We start from the raw sequence: 18613 nt of genomic DNA, 5'->3' as shown, positions 1-18613 counted from the left end.
GCTCTTTAACTCCTCCTGGTGCACTGTTCTCTGTGCACGGCCGAGGAACATTTCACTTCCTTCGGGAAGCAAGGGCGCTGTGCTGGCTCTCCACAACCCAGGCTCAGCGTTGATGATGTTTATGACTGAATCACGCTGCACTGCTTGACAGCCAGGGTTTTTTTAATTGAAAAGGATAGGAATCTCAAATGTAGGAGACTCTGCCTGCAAGAATGAATTCAGGGGCTGCAATCCGACAGTCCTGGCCAGAATCAAACCTTGCTATGTTTCTTACGCTGTTTATAAATGCCTAGACAAACAGACAGGACCCCAGTGGGACAGCTAGGTTGCCTTCCTTGTCCCAAGGCACAATCAGCATTCTCATTTGCTTTGCTCAGCATTCCTGCATGGTTGGGCTTTGGTTTAATTTTTAATCTGTCGATTAAATGTGATTTTTTTTTTTTGTACAGAGAATTTTACAGTCCATTTTTACCATATGGAGAATATTTATTGTTAATTACCGTGTTATCATTAGACATAGAGTAGATGCTTGGGGGGAAAAGCTGTGCACAGCTAGTTGCCCTCTGCAGCACAAACATTCAGCTCCCAACATTAACATGACTTGTTTGACTCCTACTAGCACCACAATCAAAGATTGTGCCAGTAGCACAGAGCGAACTGGAGTTCAAGAGCCAGCACCTCTGCTAATGGAAACGAGTGCTAATGAGCTGCCGTTACTTAAGCCAGCAGAGGATGTTGCCTTGGGTTTTAGCATGTTTGCTTTTCCAGAAATTGTCACAAAGACACTAGTTTTGTTTTAACTAGACAGAAAGCCGGGCCAGAGTTCTGTCTGCAGATTGTAGCGCTGCAAAGTGGAAGAAGTGAGTCTGCGCCAGCACAACGTGAGCATATCTCTGAGGTGAGCTAGTTGATTACACAAGGGACGGGGACCGGCTGCCAGCTCTCCTGGCTGGAGAACAGCTCTGGGCAGCAGTGAGGGAGAGTGTGCTGAGAGAGAAAGTCAAATGTCCAGTACGGGGATGAGGGGGATAAGCAGAACTGTGGTTTGGGGGATTATAACCTATGAATCGGCTTTTACATGTAATCTCCTTCTGCATGCTCCATAATAAAGTGCCTTGGTATAAGCACTGCAGATAGTCTTGTATTTTTTCTTTTCTGAAATTGCGAAGAAATCTGTCAACCTGTTTTCAATAAGCTCCTACAGGCACAGGAACATCTGAGCAATTAGCAATTAGAACTTCTGAGATTTACTGTGTTAAGTCATTTAAATGAAAAACACTATAGAAATAGGGAGTTTTTTAAAGCTATGATTCTCATTGCTAGAGCATAGTTATGTAAAAATATCAGACAAAAAGCTGACGAAAGGTAAATTGGATCAAATAGGATCATTGGATTGGTTTTGTATGTGGTGCTATCTGTGGAGCCTGTACGTGCAGTATGCATAATATGCAATTTACCTGGAAGGCGTGCACAGTGCCTGCGTGCAAATTGCACATGGGATTCCTGCAAAGAAAGCCCTGTTTTCTTACTTCTTTTTCAGAAGTGGAGCATCCATCTGAGGGATTTCCAACACTACTGCTAGCACATCTAAGCTACCATATTTAATTTGTATCTGGAGTTTGTACCTCTAAATGGCATCAAATATGCATGTGTTTGCTGTCAATTAATTGCAGGGAATAGGGCTTGCAGATGCTGCTGTTGTAGCACATAGCAAAAAGAAGTCCTTGCCCAAAAATATTTCTGGTTTAAAAAGTATTTTCATAGATATTTTGTAGAACTACAAGAAACAGCTACTTTTAGCAAACCAGGTGCCTTTATTTGAGCATGTGTTTGTCTGGTGGTTGAATTTAAGGCTTGTATCACCTTACTGTTTTCTTAGGGATGTTCTCATTGACAGTCATAAAATCCTGAGGTCCTGTGCCATATATTAGTGCTATGAGCACCATTACAACTGCGATGACCAGCTAATGACGTGTCAAGGTGATCAGGAGCAGCAGAAGCCTTGAACATGTTTTGAAGAGAGGGTTTGCTTAAGGGAAAATAACACCTTGACATTTGCATAAGGAAATAATTTTAAACCAGGAAAATAAAATAACCTTGGAAAAAGCGTCTGGATATTAGACAGTTATTCAGAGCTCATAAGACACTGTGGTACTGTATGTGGCTCACTCAGTAGCTAAAATTAGGTGATTATGTAAGGAGACCACAGCGTACATCTGAATAGCTACTGTATTGGGTTAATGATGTCACTCATCTTTATTGAGTCTTTAGCTATTCTATGGCTTGGGTGGGGGACAGCGTGAATTCAGGAGTCATGAAATCATAGGCAAGTTAAACTTTAGTGAAGTAAACATAAGAGAGCTTTTACAAGGGAAAGCGAAACAGCTCCCAACCAAAGGTCTCCCATCATGACTCCCAGGTGACGTTGCCACCAGCTGTTATTCCCTGTAAACCTTCAGGAAAGCATGTTTATAGCTTTTAAACCAATGATAGTAGAAATGCTACGATGAATCTATCAGTTTGCAATTGGTTTGGACAGATCAGACGAGCTATTGATTTTAGCATTTTGATTGTTGACTATGAAATTGGTTATGTTTGCATTGAGGTCCTATCCCTAAGACAATTTATGAACTCTGTACTGTATACACCGTTGACATGTATAAATAAATACATGTATGCCAAAGGTAAAGTGAGAATTAAATTTTATCTACACATAGTAATATGCCTTAGCTTTCACATCCAATACAATCCAAATCCAAATTGAATGTCCTATCATATTTTTCATAAAAGTGGTTTATTTGCTCACCTATGTTACATGCTGTAGCTTTTTAACACTTGGCAGGGGTATATATGCCATACATTTCTCCACCTAGTTGCTGAGCCTTTTTCTGAATAGTTGCCAATTTTATATCAGAGAAGACTGAGGAGGACCATCAAGTAAAGGCATAGATGCAGAGACAGCCAGGTTGGTTTCCTCAGACTTTGTGTGGCTAAGCGGCTCTGAGCCATGTCAGCAGTTACTCTCTGTCATGGCTCTGGTGCCTTCATCTGGAACATCCCTGTTTAGACGAGCTTTGGGGCTGGCCTCTGAATTTTCTCCATGGGTTTTCTCTTCCAGTGGCCTCGAGTGCTGGTATCACAGGCCCTACCAGACAAAGCCTCTACAAGGAAGAAACCTGGAAGTGAATGAAAGCCTGTTTGTTTCTCAGAAGATGCCCAGACCTGCAGAGTGACAGGGCTTTAAAATGCCAGAAGTAATTGTTTTGGGTGTAACTTGGCAATGAGCGACGAGGGTCCATGCTGGGAGCAGGTTGTTGATGGTGGCCATGGTTTGTAGCCCTGGCAGTGCGCGTGCGAGCACCCATGCTGGCCAGGGGCAGAGCTCTACTCGTCCAGAGCAGAAAGTAACGGCTGCGTTTGGAAATTTGCTCTTTTCCTAGCTATCTACTTTCTTCTTTGAAGTAACCATTTCCATGCATTTTCTGTCAGGGGTCCCTGGGGCCCCCACACTGTCCTTTCACTCCCTTCTTTTTAATTCAGAAAGCTGCCTGCTTTGGGAAAGTTTGCCTGGGATTGCACTGTACCCATTTGTTTGCAATGAATGAGAAGCATTTTTCATTTTCTCTGAATTATTGTTGCCAGATACCATGTGTACACACGTTGCAGGCCATCTTGCAGAGGGAGCTGGCAAATCTGCAAAGCTGATGCGCGCAGCTTTGGCAACTGAAATGGGCTCCTCTCAGCCAGACCCCTGCTGAGGTCAGGAAACACACACTTACTGCTCTTTCTAAGATTTCAAAAAGAGGGTTTTCTTCAGCTGGATTGAAACAGTGATGTTGCAGCCTGGCCTCCCAACTCCAAGCATATTTCTGCTTCCTCACTGCACTCTCATCCATCCTGTTTGCTGAGCAGTTTTGGCAATTCTTGGCAGCACAGGCAGCCTAGAGCAAGAGTTAGGCTACGGCAAGAGTTAGGCTTTTGGGGAACACTTAGAAAGCACATGGGTGATGAGATTAAAACTGTGCGACTTAACACAGTATTAGGACTCTCTTTTCAAGTGATTTTGCTCCTCTTAAACTGATGATGTAAAAGTTGTTGCTATCTTCTGTGTCTTCAGCAGGATGGTTCTGTAGTGGTTAGCTATCAGAAAGGAGTGTCTTTTTTCTGCTTTGTTTTTTGTTTCACCGTGTCCCAGAAAGTGTGACTATGTATGCCCTGATTAGCATCCCACCAGTTGGCTATTCACAGGACTTGTCAGGATGGACACAATTTACTTGCAAACCAGTATTGGAATTGAAGTGCCAGGAGCGGGAAGCTAAGGATTTCTTTCAAAACCTGGTGGGATATTTCATCTCTGCAATGCCAGAGCACTTTGTTTCAGCTTTGCCTTATGGCCTGATGTGTTGTGTGAGACCCATGGGAGAGGGTGAGCTGAGCTCCCTTTATTGCTTGCCATAGGAAGCATTGGCTGAATGGATGAGTTGTCACAAAAGGTTTCCATTTTGCTGAGCCGACTTCTTCTGATGGAGAAACAAACTGCTGAGTTTGAAAAAGCATAGGAAAAACAGTCCATTTTTACTGTTCTTCTTAAAATATTTGTATGTGGAAATGCATTAAAGTCCAAAAAGCAGATTATTTGCTTGGTTCTTCTTGCTAAACAGTTGTCTGTGTGAATCCCTGTAGGTCTAAATGAGGCTGGTAACGGCTGAAGCAGCACCTCTCCCCCCGATCTGTGTGTGCTATTCCTTGGATGAGGCTCAGAGGACTTGCTTTAACTTGGTCAGCCCTGAATTGGTCAGGCAGTTGGACTAGATGATCATTGTAGGTCCCTTCCAACTGAAATAGTCTGTTCTATTCTATTCTGAGATTTCATATGGACACAGACAGCCCCACAGTGTCGGTAAATCCTGTGCACAACGAAGGCCACTACACATTCACATACCACCAGTTTGCAGTGTCGTGCCACTGGTGGTAGACTTCTGTTGGATGTGAATGTGGGCAAATGTTTGTATTTCTCCATTGCATTGGCCTTGCTGCCCACAGTCACAGTGTCTGTACTCAGGGAGGGTGGCAGAGGCCGGGCACGGAGAGCAGCAGCCTGGTGCCATGGACCGTGGCCTGTGCGGCTTCTACATTTGTGTTACTGAGCAGAGCAGGAAAGGGGTTTTCCATGGGGCTTCCTGAAGAAAGGCAAAATCAGTACACACGGTGAGTTTTCACTGCTGTTTACGGCTCTTGGATGTGGATGGATATAAAGATCAAGACATCAGCTGGGCCATTTCTAGCGCGTGAGAAATTATTGAGCCAAAGCACTAAAAAGTGAAAAAGAGGCCCTGTTTTAAAAATATGCTATTTGTTGGGCAAAACCAGCCATAAATGTCATCAATAGGCTAGAGAGAAGAAAGGCAATAGTATCAAATGATGAGTGTGACTAGGGGGGGAGGTGTGTTACAGAAAGCAGGTCTCGCTCTCATGAGGAACAACGCTTGACAGTTTGAGAAGAGCTGACAATAAAACACATGATTAAATGAGCACCAGAGAGCAGACTCAGCCATAAAACTATACATTTAGTGGCTGTCCCAGCTAAGCCATAGCAGTATTTATTGAGTTATAACACTGGAAGAGGTGAATAAACATGACTGAGACCATGCAGGCTCAGAGGGATTACCTTTGTTTTTAAGAGAGGCTTTACCATATTTGCTCAAAAATCTTTACACAGTGTAATTTTAAAGTACACTTCTGAGTCTGTAGTTAGTGTCAAAGAAGATAGAGGAGATTTATGGTTTATCATGAGATGGGTAAATTAAACCAATACACAAAACTTTTAACGACCTTTCTTGTCCTGAATACAGTCGCATTGCTGTGGCCTCTGATTCTGGGCACTCCCTGTTTTCCATTTATCCTTCACATGGTGGGGATGGGGAAAAAATTTTAGGCTGTGCATTATCTCACCTTGTACAAAAAAGCATGTCATGTAGGGAAATGTCATGTCACTGATGTCATGTAGGAAAAATCTATGAGAGATTTGTTTACATTAAATATGGCCAATATCACATCTATTTTAAAAGAATAGACAAAAATTTAAAGGGATTTAAAACCATCTCCCCAAAGCAGCTAGCCAACGAAATATCATGACACAGAGGTGCTTCATTGGTTCATACCAGCACATAATATACAGACTCACTCACAGTCAAATATAAACCAGAGTCCACTACTGAGACTTATTTGCATTGTCCTATAACAGTCACATATTACTGACACTAAGAAATCAGCCTAAGGTGTTACCAAGCCTTTCTTAATAGATTAATGGAACAAATTCCAGGGTTTTGGAGAAACTTTTTTAACTATTCCAAATTTTGTTCCACCAGTTGTCAGAATCGGAAAGGGAGGTTTCCGTACTCCTTGCAAAAAGGCCTTGTTATCATTGACTTGCTCTGGATTTTTAAATGAGATTCCCACTTGTAGCTGAAATGAAACCACGTATCCTTGATAGGAAAAGATTTGCTGTTAGCAGAGTTTGACCTCCTAGATAAACACCAGGAAAAAAGGCTGCAGGACTTTCTTCAGCTCCTCCCAAACATCTGCCCCTTAGGTCATCTTCGTTTCTTCGTCATGGTAGGCACCTGGTCCATGTGAGAGCCACAGAAACTTTCTCTTTTGGATACTTTTTTGCATTTACCCACTTGTTTCCTGGCCTGACAGAAACCCTTTTCCACTGATCCTCACAGCTTGGGGGGGTGGCCTGTGTCACGTTTTTGGTTCTCCCTGAACCCCTTGTTTGCAGCAGCACTTGATCACCATTGCTTGTCCTTGGGCTACTGCCATATCCCTTCCTCCAGTAATTACTGTTTTCAGGGAGGGCCAACTCATTGTCTATGATTCTTTTTGATTTAAGGCAGCCCTCTAGGTAGCTCCTAGAAGACAAGATCCCTTTAATTAACTTTCTGTGAGCAGCAAGACACAAGATTTGTTCCTAAGTCAGATGGGTGCCTCAAAACTGGAGACTTGGGTTCTCCATACATTGACAGCTCTGGGAGGTGGGTATCTGTTGGTATCACACAGTGGCCCAGCCCAGGGGCAATGTCTTCTGGCTTCACAGTGACTGCACACAATGCTTTCACATCGGTAAAATGAAATCTTATTTTGGCTGTCACGTGATATCTTGTATAGACCGAAACAATTGGAGTTAGTTGGGTTCAGACCTGATATTTGGCAAAAAGTTTGGTGTTAAATGAAAGTGATTCCCAAAAGGATGCAACATGTTGCCTCTGAAGTCATGTCTCTGATGAGTTCTCCATCCAGCACCTGAAAGGAATTACTGGAAACAGAGTGGAAAACAGAACAGAAAATATCAATGTGCCTTCTGTGGAAATCCAGGATTTGCTCCCATCCAGCATCCTGGTAAGAGCATCTTCCCCTCAGGAGGAACGTGGTCCGATTGGAAGAGAGAGAGAAGACACGGATGGTGAGAGAGATGAGGCCTCCTCAGATTGGACAGACCCATGTGGACTACAAAGGTGGAGGAGGACTGGCAACTCATCAGGACACAGGAATGAGTGGGCAATCAATAAAATGGAGGTTTAGTGCTAGCAGAGAAGCGCTTGCTCGCATTGCACAGAATTAAATTGCCCCAGAGTACAGGGGAGCCTGAAAGAATAAATTCACAGAGGAGGATGTTGGGTGCCTTCCCAGGGAGACAGACCTGCCAAGGGCTGTTGGACACCAATAAAACATCTGGCTCAGAAAGTTCCTGAACTGCAAATTGTTGGAGCTGGGGTGGGGTTTCCAGGGAAAATACCACTCCTAATTTGCCTTTTTATTCTGCTCTTTCCTTTCCCAGCTGAGGGCCACTACCAGAGATGGGGTATTGGGAGATCTTCATCCTTGCCCTGGCTGTGCAGCCACTCTCACCCCCAGAGGACCTGCCTAGTTCTGCAGGAAAGGAGTCTCTGTATCTTTTGAAATTCAAAGTTATCCAAAGCTGATCTCTAAGCGGTGGGGTTTTTTAAAGGAAATTTTTCATCTCCAGATTAAAACTGCTATTAAAAATAGTACCAAATGCTAACAAGGAGTGCCTGTTGACCCCTGTTTGTATCTCAGAGGGGAATGATTTTAACCTGAAATAAGGGAATATTTGGACATGTTTACAGCATCTGTAATGCCAGAGATTAATGTGGGAATGATGAGACAGTCAAGGAAAAGAAAGCGGTGGGAGAGCACCAATGGAGAGGGAGGAAAAGAAGGGGTAATTAGCAACATGGTAAGAGCATGGTGAAATGTTGTTGTGGTTTAACCCCAGCTGGCAAGTAAGCACCACACAGCTGCGCGCTCACTCCCTCCTGCCAGTGGGATGCAGGGAGAATCGGAAGAGTAAAAGTGAGAAAATTCATGGGTTGAGATAAAGACAGTTCAACAGGTAAAGCAAAAGCCATGTGCACAAGCAAAGCAGAACAAGGAATTCATTCAGTACTGATTCCCATGGGCAGGCAGGTGTTCAGCCATCTCCAGGAAAGCAGGGCTCCATCATGTGTAACGGGGTAGGTATGGAATATCCCTTTGGGTAGGGTCAGCTGTCCCTGCTGTGTCCCCTCCCAGCTTCTTGTGCACCCCCAGCTACTCGCTGGTCCCTGCTGTGTCCCCTCCCAGCTTCTTGTGCACCCCCAGCCTACTCGCTGGTGGGGTGGGGTGAGAAGCAGAAAAGGCCTTGACTCTGTGCAAGCACTGCTCAGCAGTAGCGAAAGCATCCCTGTGTTATCAGCACAAATCCAGAACACAGCCCCATACCAGCTACTGTGAAGAAAATTAACTCTATCCCAGCCAAAATCAGCACAAATGTCTTGAAGCTCTGGGAATTCCAGGACACGTGAAATAAGTAAGAGAAACTTGAAACAGAAACAGAAAGACTAGGGGGATTGTACAAGGATCCAGTCTTTGTATTTGTATGTGAATATTGACAAGAAAATCAACAGCTTTGATATACTTACTCACATTCCTGTGAAACTAGAGTAACTCCATGACAGTCAACGGAGCAGCTCTGGTGAGGATGTCGTTGGCTTTAGAACTGCTAGGACCACTTGGGGATAAGGTGTGCAGCTCTGGGGCAGGGACTGATTTTTGTATCTTCCCTGGGGTGACAGAGAAGGAAGCATTCCTCGTCCAATGTGCTGGCAGACAGGAAACCGAAGGTTTGGGGCAGCGGGAGGAGAAGTGCACCCGTGGCCCAGGGCAGGGATTGTTGCCAAAAAGCTAGAGAAGTTGCCCACAAAAGTTCAGCCCTGTGGGTGATTACAGCAGCCCTTCGCAGCCTTCAAAAGCCCATTGTGTTCTTTGCCATTTCTTCAGCTGCAAAGCAGAAAGGTTTCCACACTTGTGAGTGACCCTTTTGGGGAAAAGTGAACAAAATGCCGCAGTTTCGAAGTGAAAAAGCCAACGGCGAATGAAGACGTCTCAGTGCTGACCTCGAGTACCGGTGTTCGGTGCCTGCTCAAGGAAACTTCCCAGCATCAGGCCGAGCTGAGCACCATGTTTCTCCCACTGGCTGCTGCTGTGGCTTGTCTGAAAGCCACTGGGATTAATATTGCTAGAATATATGGTTCGTTTATCTAGTTTTATTGTCCTGTGAATATACCTACTGTATAATTTATTGTAATGTTAGTAGTTCAGTCCTGTGATGTTTGGTATAGAAAATCTTCACTTCAAGCCAGTGGGAAATTTTGCTAGGGTGAGGAGTGCGGGCCTGGCCTCTGCTTCGCCTTTTTTCTTTTCCATTGCAACACAATTAACCTTTTCATTAGAAGAGCTCTGTTCCAAATAAGCAAACTTCTCAATGTGTATTACTGAGCCATTTCAAGCTGTCTCTTGCTTTGGAACAAAACATCTTTGTTCCAGCCATGCATGACATTTGAAGACCTATTTATACAATGTGTCAGCTCCATTTGTTTTCTTCATCCTGATATTTTCATCTGTATTTTTGGTTAGCCATCCAGATTGCAAGGAGCGAGGCTGCTGCTGGTTTCCTCCTGCGCTGCTCCAGGCGGAGGCACTGGCTGCCTTTGGCCTTTCTCCCCTTTTGTGGGCAGAGGTGAAACAACCCAAAATCAAACACAGTTTTGCCTACTTCATCCTCTCTGCATGGAGACCAGCACCACCAGACAGTTGTGGGATGGAGTGCACGAAGTGCTTGCAGAAGGACCTGGTATTACTACAATTTCTCTCTTGGTGCCCTGACTGTGGGTGACACTGCCTGTGGGATGTACACAGATGCAATCCCTTCTGCTGGAGGGGACTCTCTGAGGGCCAGATTTCCAAGTTGCATCACTAAATATGCCCTCCTGCAAAATACCTGCCTTTTCCTTAGATGTTCATGATTTGTCCCAAGTCTCTAATCAGCCCTTCTCGTCTAACAGCACAATGCCAACTGATGCAACAAAAACCAATGTAAAATTAAAAAAAAAAAATCCTTATCAAGATATCGAGTAATAAAACTTAATGTCCTCCTGATTTTAGTATTGAGTAAGTGTAAATAATTATGGGGTTTGGTCCATCCTCTCCCTTGAAAATAATTTCTCTATCCTGGGACACATCTTCTCCTTCAAGAAGGACTCAGGGTAGCACTGTCCCCGCTACTCAAGCAGCGATACAATATCTCTCCTAGTGCTGGCACTGCCTAGTGACAAATGAAAGTTTAAGTCCTTTTTGAAATCTTGTACACAACCTGCCAGCTGAAGGTTTCAGCTGCTTTAATGTATGCAGGATGCCAGGGAAATACCGCAAGCCTTACTTTAACCAGAAAACGAGGCTGAAGGTGCCAGCCCAGCAGTGGTGAGCCTGGGGTTGCAATGGCAAAACCCCATCTGCTCTCTCCAATATTATCCTCACCAGGAAGATTGGGGAAGGAGGGTGACAGAGCTCCATGCAAGCAAACCTGCTCCTGCCAGCTATTACGTGGCCCACTCAAAGCCTTTAAGGCCAAGCAAGACTTCAACGTTGGCCTTGTGCTTCCCCATCCACATAAGAGGAGACAGAAGGTTTGGGCTGTAAGTTCAGAGATTAATCCTCAGAGCACCTCACCGTTATGTTTTACATAGACACTCCCTCCAGCTCTTGGGAAAGTGCACAATTTCCACTGGACGTGAAGCTGAAGGTCATTTTCATGCCAAACATTTAACGTGTGACATATTCAGCCAGGCTGCATGGTGGATGGGCTTCTGCTGCAAGGAGCAGAGGTGGTGGCATGCGAGGGGGAATGCCTTCAATAGCATGTGCTTCAAAAGCAGTGCTTGCGAGCTTTGCTTTGCATTCCAGTGGCTGGGCTAGAGCTGCGTGCATGGCCTTGCTCGGCACAAATGAAACCAAGGCATCCATATGCTGTACATTAAAAGAAAGAGTGTTTGATCTCCTGCTGACTGGCTCACTGCTCAGATGCTCCCTCTTCCTCTCTGTAGCGGTTTTGAGGAGTACAGAGCCCGGTGTCAAAACCTGTAAGTCAGCATGCGTTTATCGGCTCTGTGATGGGAACTGTGGCACTTAAAACAGTTGAGAAAATGTTGCTGGCCACAGCCACAAAACCTGCCCTCATCTTTACCATGATAGTGGCGGAAAATTCCTCAAATTGCATTTTCCTCTTTAAAGATGAAGGGAAAAGGCCCGCCAAAGTGGATGGAATTTAGTCCAACTGATAAAACACCCGGGCTAGCAAAGCAACATGCACATCTCCTCGAGTACAGGACAGAGCCCGGTGTCAAAACCTGTAAGTCAGCATGCGTTTATCGGCTCTGTGATGGGAACTGTGGCACTTAAAACAGTTGAGGAAATGTTGCTGGCCACAGCCACAAAACCTGCCCTCATCTTTACCATGATAGTGGCGGAAAATTCCTCAAATTGCATTTTCCTCTTTAAAGATGAAGGGAAAAGGCCCGCCAAAGTGGATGGAATTTAGTCCAACTGATAAAACACCCGGGCTAGCAAAGCAACATGCACATCTCCTCCGAGTACAGGAACTGTGGCTGTGCCTAGCTGAGGCCACCATGAAGCCACTGCAGCCCTGCATGGGCAAGGGACAGCTTGGGTAACATCAGGCTTCAAGCCTGCCACTGGGTTGATTACTGTGTCACTGCTTACCATGCATTTTCGAGCCATTTATTGCAGTGGCCCATTAACATTATGTTCTGCTAAAAAGCTACAGACATCTCTGATCCACATTAAAGATGCTGGTGAGATAGGAGAGGAAAGCTCCACTGCGTAGAGGACTTACTGGCTCTTCAGCATTGTCCCATGAGGGTTGGGAACCAGGCAATACTGTAACTTCGAAGTGGTACAATGGGGAAGAAGCACAAGCAACAACCAGGTAACAATAGAAATGAGTTTTATTTTGTAAAAAGTTATAAAATGAATATTGTACAAAAATAAAGTCTGTAGAGAACTTTGGTTGATTAACACAAATGACTGAGACATAAATCGCAGGTGAAATAAAAAACTCCAGAGAAGCACACTCCTGTCTTCAGTAAGGTCTAAAAAATAAAAAAAAAATCACGAACTTTACCCTTTTGTATTTTGAACATAGTGATTTGCTTTGATTGCAGCCTCTTCAAGCTGCACAGAAAATGCTTTGGGGCAAGTTTTCAGCAGCCAGGGCAAGTGAAAGCGCACCTCTGAGTGCTGCGCCTCGTCAGCTGCTCAGCAGCGCAGCTGACCTTCAGCTTAGCAGGCTTTTACTGCCCAAATCATGCCGATGCTGGTGGTGGTATCAGCTGTACCACCCCTGCCCAGTGTGGAGGGTAAGGTGTCCCTGTGGCAGTGCGAGAACGGACCCCGCGGGTGGGCTCTGGGGCTGCCCTCCATCCCCCCAGGAAAGCAGCAGACATCAGGGCTGAACTACATTTCATACACCTGGTACATCTTTCCATGCCTGTTCTGGACTTTTTTGACCTCTAGACCTTTCTTCTGTGGCGCCCTGAAGGGCCCAGGGCAAAATGAGTATGAAGAGCCATTGCATGCATGAGATAAAGGGTTGGACCATCATTTTTTGGTTTTCAGTAGGGATTTTCTTTCTTCCTGTTGTTTTTGTGGGAGTTGATGCTTCACTGGTTGTCAGGTATGTCTAGTGACCTGCACTGCTGTTCCTTCGGGAAAAAGGTCTCCAGAACGAGAGCTTGTGTTAGCGGTCAGGTATGAACACCTTTGCTGTACAACCTCCCTCATCCTAAGGACACTCAGACTGTTCTGCTGCGTGGGTAAGATCCTGTAACGATTCAGCAAATTATACAAAACACTTTGGTTATTTAACACAATTGTTTACCTGCAGGCTACATTAAATCCAGGGCTAACTAGTGAGAGGGATTTAACCTCTTCTATATGGAAATATGGAAGGAAAAGCTTAAATAAATATAACAAGAAATTATAAGGCTAAATGTGATTATTTTCCATTTGTCAATAGTTACATGAGGTCAGCTGGCAAAAAGTGTGAGAAAAAATGTGGCTATATTTAAAATATGACTAGAATTAGTTTTTCTAACAAATTGCTAATGTTGAGCCAAGTCCTGCGAGCCTCACTTGTCCAGAGCCATTGCTGCTCCTGCGCATGTATGACTGCAGTAATTTTCAGAAGTATTAGTGAACAGGAGAAAGGGCTGCAGGCTTCGGCACTACATTTTGTGAACATAATCAGGATTTTGTTTAATAGAAAAAAAGGTAAAGTAAGTGATTTTTTGCATTCAAATTAACACTTTCAATCAAAACCATGGACCGTTGTTCCCAACTTCTTTGTCTCTCTGTATCTTCCAAGCACCTTCTACTTTGGCACCTTTGAAAAGAAACTTCAATAAATAAGGAAAGGAGACTCATTACTGAATTGTAATAAATAACAATAACTTAATCTCAATAAATATCTTCTGTATATTTATGTCTCTGAATGGATGCATTGCATCAAGTAGTCTCTGCTCACTCACAATGACCAAACAGAAATGGAGTTACGCAAGTGACGTTAGTCCTTTGTAAACCAAAAGAAACACGTTTTGTGTAGGCCGGGCTTGTTATTTCTCTTACTATACTAGGAAGAAGTGCTTAAAAACTCAACTTGTTTTCATAGGTAGCAGAAGAATGAAATCCTACACTCATTTTGAAGAAACACAAGATGGAAGTAACCACACTTAACCAGTAAGTGGAACTGTTTTACTTCATATCGATACTGGCCCTAGAGAACTTGAGCCTAGGAATTTTGGTATTTGCCCAATATCATCTTACTTATGAGGTTAATCTTATTATAGCTTAGAAGTTGTCCGAAGTGCTTAGGAACTGCCCTTCCAGCAGTAGCATAACGTGTCTTTCGGTAAAGGGCACAGAGGATGAGTAAGATACTCCTAAGCTACTTCTCAGCTAAGCTTCCTGGCACGGATGGTATAACTACAACATAGCGTGGTATGGCAAGGTTGTGTTTTTAAGCACATTCCTCATGGATCCAAGTCTCACTGACGGTGGACTGTGTCAAACGGGAAAGGGAGCACGCACGCCATCCAGCCGTCGGCATCTCCACCTCAGCTTTTATTTACTTTCCCATAGGATGTCAAAAGCCTCCATCCTCCTACACCGCCTCGCGCCCCCCCCGGGCTCTCACGACTCCTCGTCCAGCATTCTTGGTCCTCTTTTCTCCGCTCTGAGCAGACACTTCCCCAGGAACCTTGGTCCCTCTCTTTGCATCGTAGCAGGAATGCAAAACTGGCGCCGCCTCTGGCGTGCAGCTGTCAGACGCATCCACACCTTTTTGCGGAATGTTTTTTCAGTATGTGGTAAACCAGGTTATCGTCCAAAAAGGACAGGTCATCATCAAAGGCTGTGGGTCTGCAACAAGCTTGCCTCACTTTGTCAGTGACTAGTTTTTTCTTTTTCGTCAAGTTTTTTAAAATTTTGTCATAGGTGGTCTCGGCTGCATCACAAGATCCACTGCAATACCGGAAAATTAGCTCTTCTTTGGTTTCATATCCCAAATCCAAGTCAGTCACATTTAAATGTATTTCTGTTAAGACACATCCTCGATTTTTGCCCTTTTGATTCCTCCTTCCCTTTTTGCTGGAATTCTCTATGTTTGTGGCTGCGTTTTGCCGGTTTCTCTCCCGCCTAGAAAAAATCGGAGTCTGTTTATCCGGCGACCTCCTCAGTCTTTTAATGGTGGCTTGAATAAAGTCCACTACCTCATCAAACTGATCTGGATAGTCCTCGGGCATATTAGCTGTTTGGGAAAGAGAGAAAAAGCTTTGTCACACGTCAGTTGTCATTAAGTTTGCCCATTTGTGGCTCAAAAACATTAGACACATGCAAGCTGCTCTGCTCATCGCTTCAGAGCGTGCACCCAGGACCCTCAGAAATCAGGGAGAATTTTGAATGGTTTAGATCATCATGGAAACTCATTTGGCGAAAAATAAATGAGATATGTATGTATCTCTGTAGGTGGATGCTGATGCTGTAGCACTCCAGCACATCTTTCAATATTGAATGAGCCCTGTCAAAATCGAGGGAAGGAAAAGCATGTCATGATACAGATATTAGTTAATGGGTGGATGAAGCTACTGTAGAGAAGTTATACAGGCTTTTCCCAGCAAAGTAGCAAAAGGACGAGGTTTTTTTAAAGCAATTTTGTGATTATAATTGTTAATTATTGTCTTTTCACACCAGCAGTGGTTAGTATTACCAAAGCCACCTATCGATAAGGTTTCTGGAGGAATTTCCTGGGGTAGCAGCCTGAGCTATTATTCCTGGCTGAATGCCTGCTTTTTTTACTGCTTCTAGGGGATAATTATTATCAGAGCTTTTGAAAAAATTCTCATGGAAGTATTTTGTATCACAAGATGCTGATTAGCCTGAGTAGAAGTAGGTCAGAATAGAAGTATTATGTTAATTTTCACAGCAAATGTTATTAATGCATTTTCTTTTTATGAAGTTAAAATACCTATTTCATTTTTCACTTGATATATACCAGTGATAAATTATTCAAGTAAATTAAATGTTGAAGTCAATGAAACGTTTTGATACTAGCAGAATGAACCTCTTCAAGGAGGGTGAAATTGAACGTGTTCTGAAATGTTCTCAGATTTCAGCATTTCAGCATGATTTGGAAAAAAATCGCATTTTGAAATCTTTAAACTTCTCATGGACTAAATCCCTCAATGGGATCTGCTTTAGTGAATACAGTGATTTAATGGAGGGTCAGGCTGCCTGTGTGTAGGTGCCCTTATGTTGTATTATTAATGATTGTCTCTTAAACACATAAACTACATTGCATTTTTCTCATTCATTGTGCAAAAAATCAAGACTTGAGGACTCACTTCCTTTGCAGTAAGACCTAAGAGGTTGCTTCTTTCTGTACTTAACTCCTAAGTGCCCACACACGTAACAGACCAGTGTCACGCACCCGACCCTGCATGTATGGGAGCTCCACCTCCAGAAGGACCCCTACAAATATCCCAGGAACTGCAAACATTGGGAAAGACGATACCCAATGCAGCGCACCTGGCCAGGGGTTGGTACCTCCACTGAGCCACAAAGGCTCTCACCTGGTCAGGTGCTGAGATAGGAACAGCTCCTTTGGCAAAGGCTCAGCGCCACATTTCCCTAATGAGCACTGTAACAAACAGGAGCCCTGATGGGAGACCAGGCAGTGCCTGTACCCCACCCACACGCCGTGGCATGGACTCTGTTGAGAGAGGAAGACATGAGGCTGCCTCCCATTGCCTAGCGAAGGTGCACCTTCATATCCCCAACAGAATCATCAAATACAGAGGAGACGGGGGCAGCAGGAGCTTAACTCTGTTAGTGCAAAACCTGCTGAAACACAGTGCATCTGCACGTAAGGAGGAACATGGACCCCTCCCCGAAGCAGCCACATCCTAGAGACCCCCCTCCATGACAAAATAGTGATGGATCAGAACTATACAGTTTTTCATGGATGGCTCCAGCAAAATAGTATAGACTGGTAAAAGAGTAATGAAGGCAGGCAATCTTGTACCTTCACATGATGAGGGTGGCACATGGGAAGTGGGATGCTATAAACTGTAGAGTCTGGGACTCGGAATAGTGAATTACACTTTGTTTTACAGATATCCATGCTAAAGGCAACAATCTCGCAGACCAGTGACTGTCAAAAGACACGAAGGAGAGACGACTGCTATCTATACAGCTATATGGGACCTGAACAAGGCAGGACCCTGCACCAAGCCCCATATTCCTGTGACACCAATGGTAAATACACCCTTCTTGCACTCCTCTGTCATTACCTCTGTAGCAGGTACCAAAATACCCACTATGAGCCATACCTACTAGAGGGGGAGTAGCTTGGCTAGATGTGTCCATTGGATGCACCACCCAGCTCTGCTGCAGGACAGGCTGGTCTGCCTACACCATACGAATACTGCCCTACTGTAGGGTAGTAGCAAGGTCCAGGTCAAGGCGATGGGTGGGCTACACTCCTTAAAAGCAAGAAGGGGTAGACACCTTGCTAGACTGGGTCAAGCAAGTTGACCCACGTGGAGCTGGCATAGCCCCCATTGCTGACATACAAGCTTGGCCCTGGCACAGATACAGATGGAGAGGGGTTTGGGAGGAGGCACTTGTTGCTGTGGGACTGGGTGGTTTCTAGGTTTCTTGCACAGAAACTCCGTTTCTTAGCTTATAACCCAATAAGAGAAGGATGTGGCTCTGAGGAGATGGCTCTAGCTGTGCCATTCTCCACTCTCACCTTCAAATTACCCCTCTCATACTACTGTGACTACCCCAGCCCACACTTCTGTCACATACTCCTGGCCCAACCCTTGTAGCAACAGTATGATGCAATGAGATGTTGGCTATGGAGAGTGAAATACAACCATCAGGGAAGCACACTACGGTTTAACGGAATTCATGCACTGGTCAACCACCACGAAGGGAATGGGAGGTCATTAGAAGGAAACCCAACTTATACGTGGAAATTCTTATCTGCAACCTTCAGCCTCATACTTATCCCAAGCCTGGTACACTGCCAGTGCAGCGAGGCGAGTAAGTGTCCCCCACCTAAGAAGGGAGAAACAAAACTGTGGATTACCTGAAGAGATAACAACCCAGCTAGGCACATAATTTTTAAACTGCTTGCAATTCAGGTGCAAAAATATCACCTACCCCTGTGGCAGTGCTATATGCAGGAATCTACTTTGGTTAAATATTAATCAGACAGTTATAGGGTTCAAGCACTGTCCTGCCCAAGCCAATCCAAGTATGCCCTGGAGGGTAGATAAAGAGGAGGAAAGGCCCATGTTGTGGACTGTGTCCCTGCTCAGAGCCCACACTAACATTTATCGTGATTCATGCGTGATCACTACCCCAACTGCACCAAGGCAGCTAAAGGAAGCCTACAGAGGGTGGAAGGAAGGACAGGTAGCCTGCGAGGAATACAGAGAAATTGTCCGAGCAGCCAAAGATCAGGTTAGGAAAGCTAAAGCCCTAATAGAATTAAATCTGGCCAGGGACATCAAGGGCAACAAGGAAAGATTCTATAGGTACATCAGGGATAAAAGGAAGACAAGGGCCCTCTCTGGAAAGAAAAGGGGGACCACCATGCCCACTACCATATCCCTAAGTGCCTCATCTACAC

General features: G+C 44.5%; 1 protein-coding gene across 2 annotated transcripts in view; it reads right to left on the bottom strand.

The window, feature by feature from the left end:
* Window positions 1-14738: 14738 nt before the first annotated feature.
* The window catches only part of GDNF (glial cell derived neurotrophic factor), an 18004-nt gene continuing 14129 nt past the window's right edge, over window positions 14739-18613 (bottom strand). For both annotated transcript variants that reach the window (XM_009285158.1, XM_009285159.1), the window contains exon 2: window positions 14739-15223. In XM_009285158.1, the coding sequence (XP_009283433.1) occupies window positions 14739-15223 (485 nt within the window). The remainder of the gene's footprint in view (window positions 15224-18613) is intronic.

The sequence above is a fragment of the Aptenodytes forsteri genome, unplaced genomic scaffold (genome assembly GCF_000699145.1).
Source record: "Aptenodytes forsteri isolate BGI_AS27 unplaced genomic scaffold, ASM69914v1 Scaffold120, whole genome shotgun sequence".
Lineage (NCBI taxonomy): Eukaryota > Metazoa > Chordata > Aves > Sphenisciformes > Spheniscidae > Aptenodytes > Aptenodytes forsteri.
The sequence above is the reverse complement of the archived record's forward strand: the minus strand, read 5'-3'. Positions and strand labels throughout refer to the sequence as shown.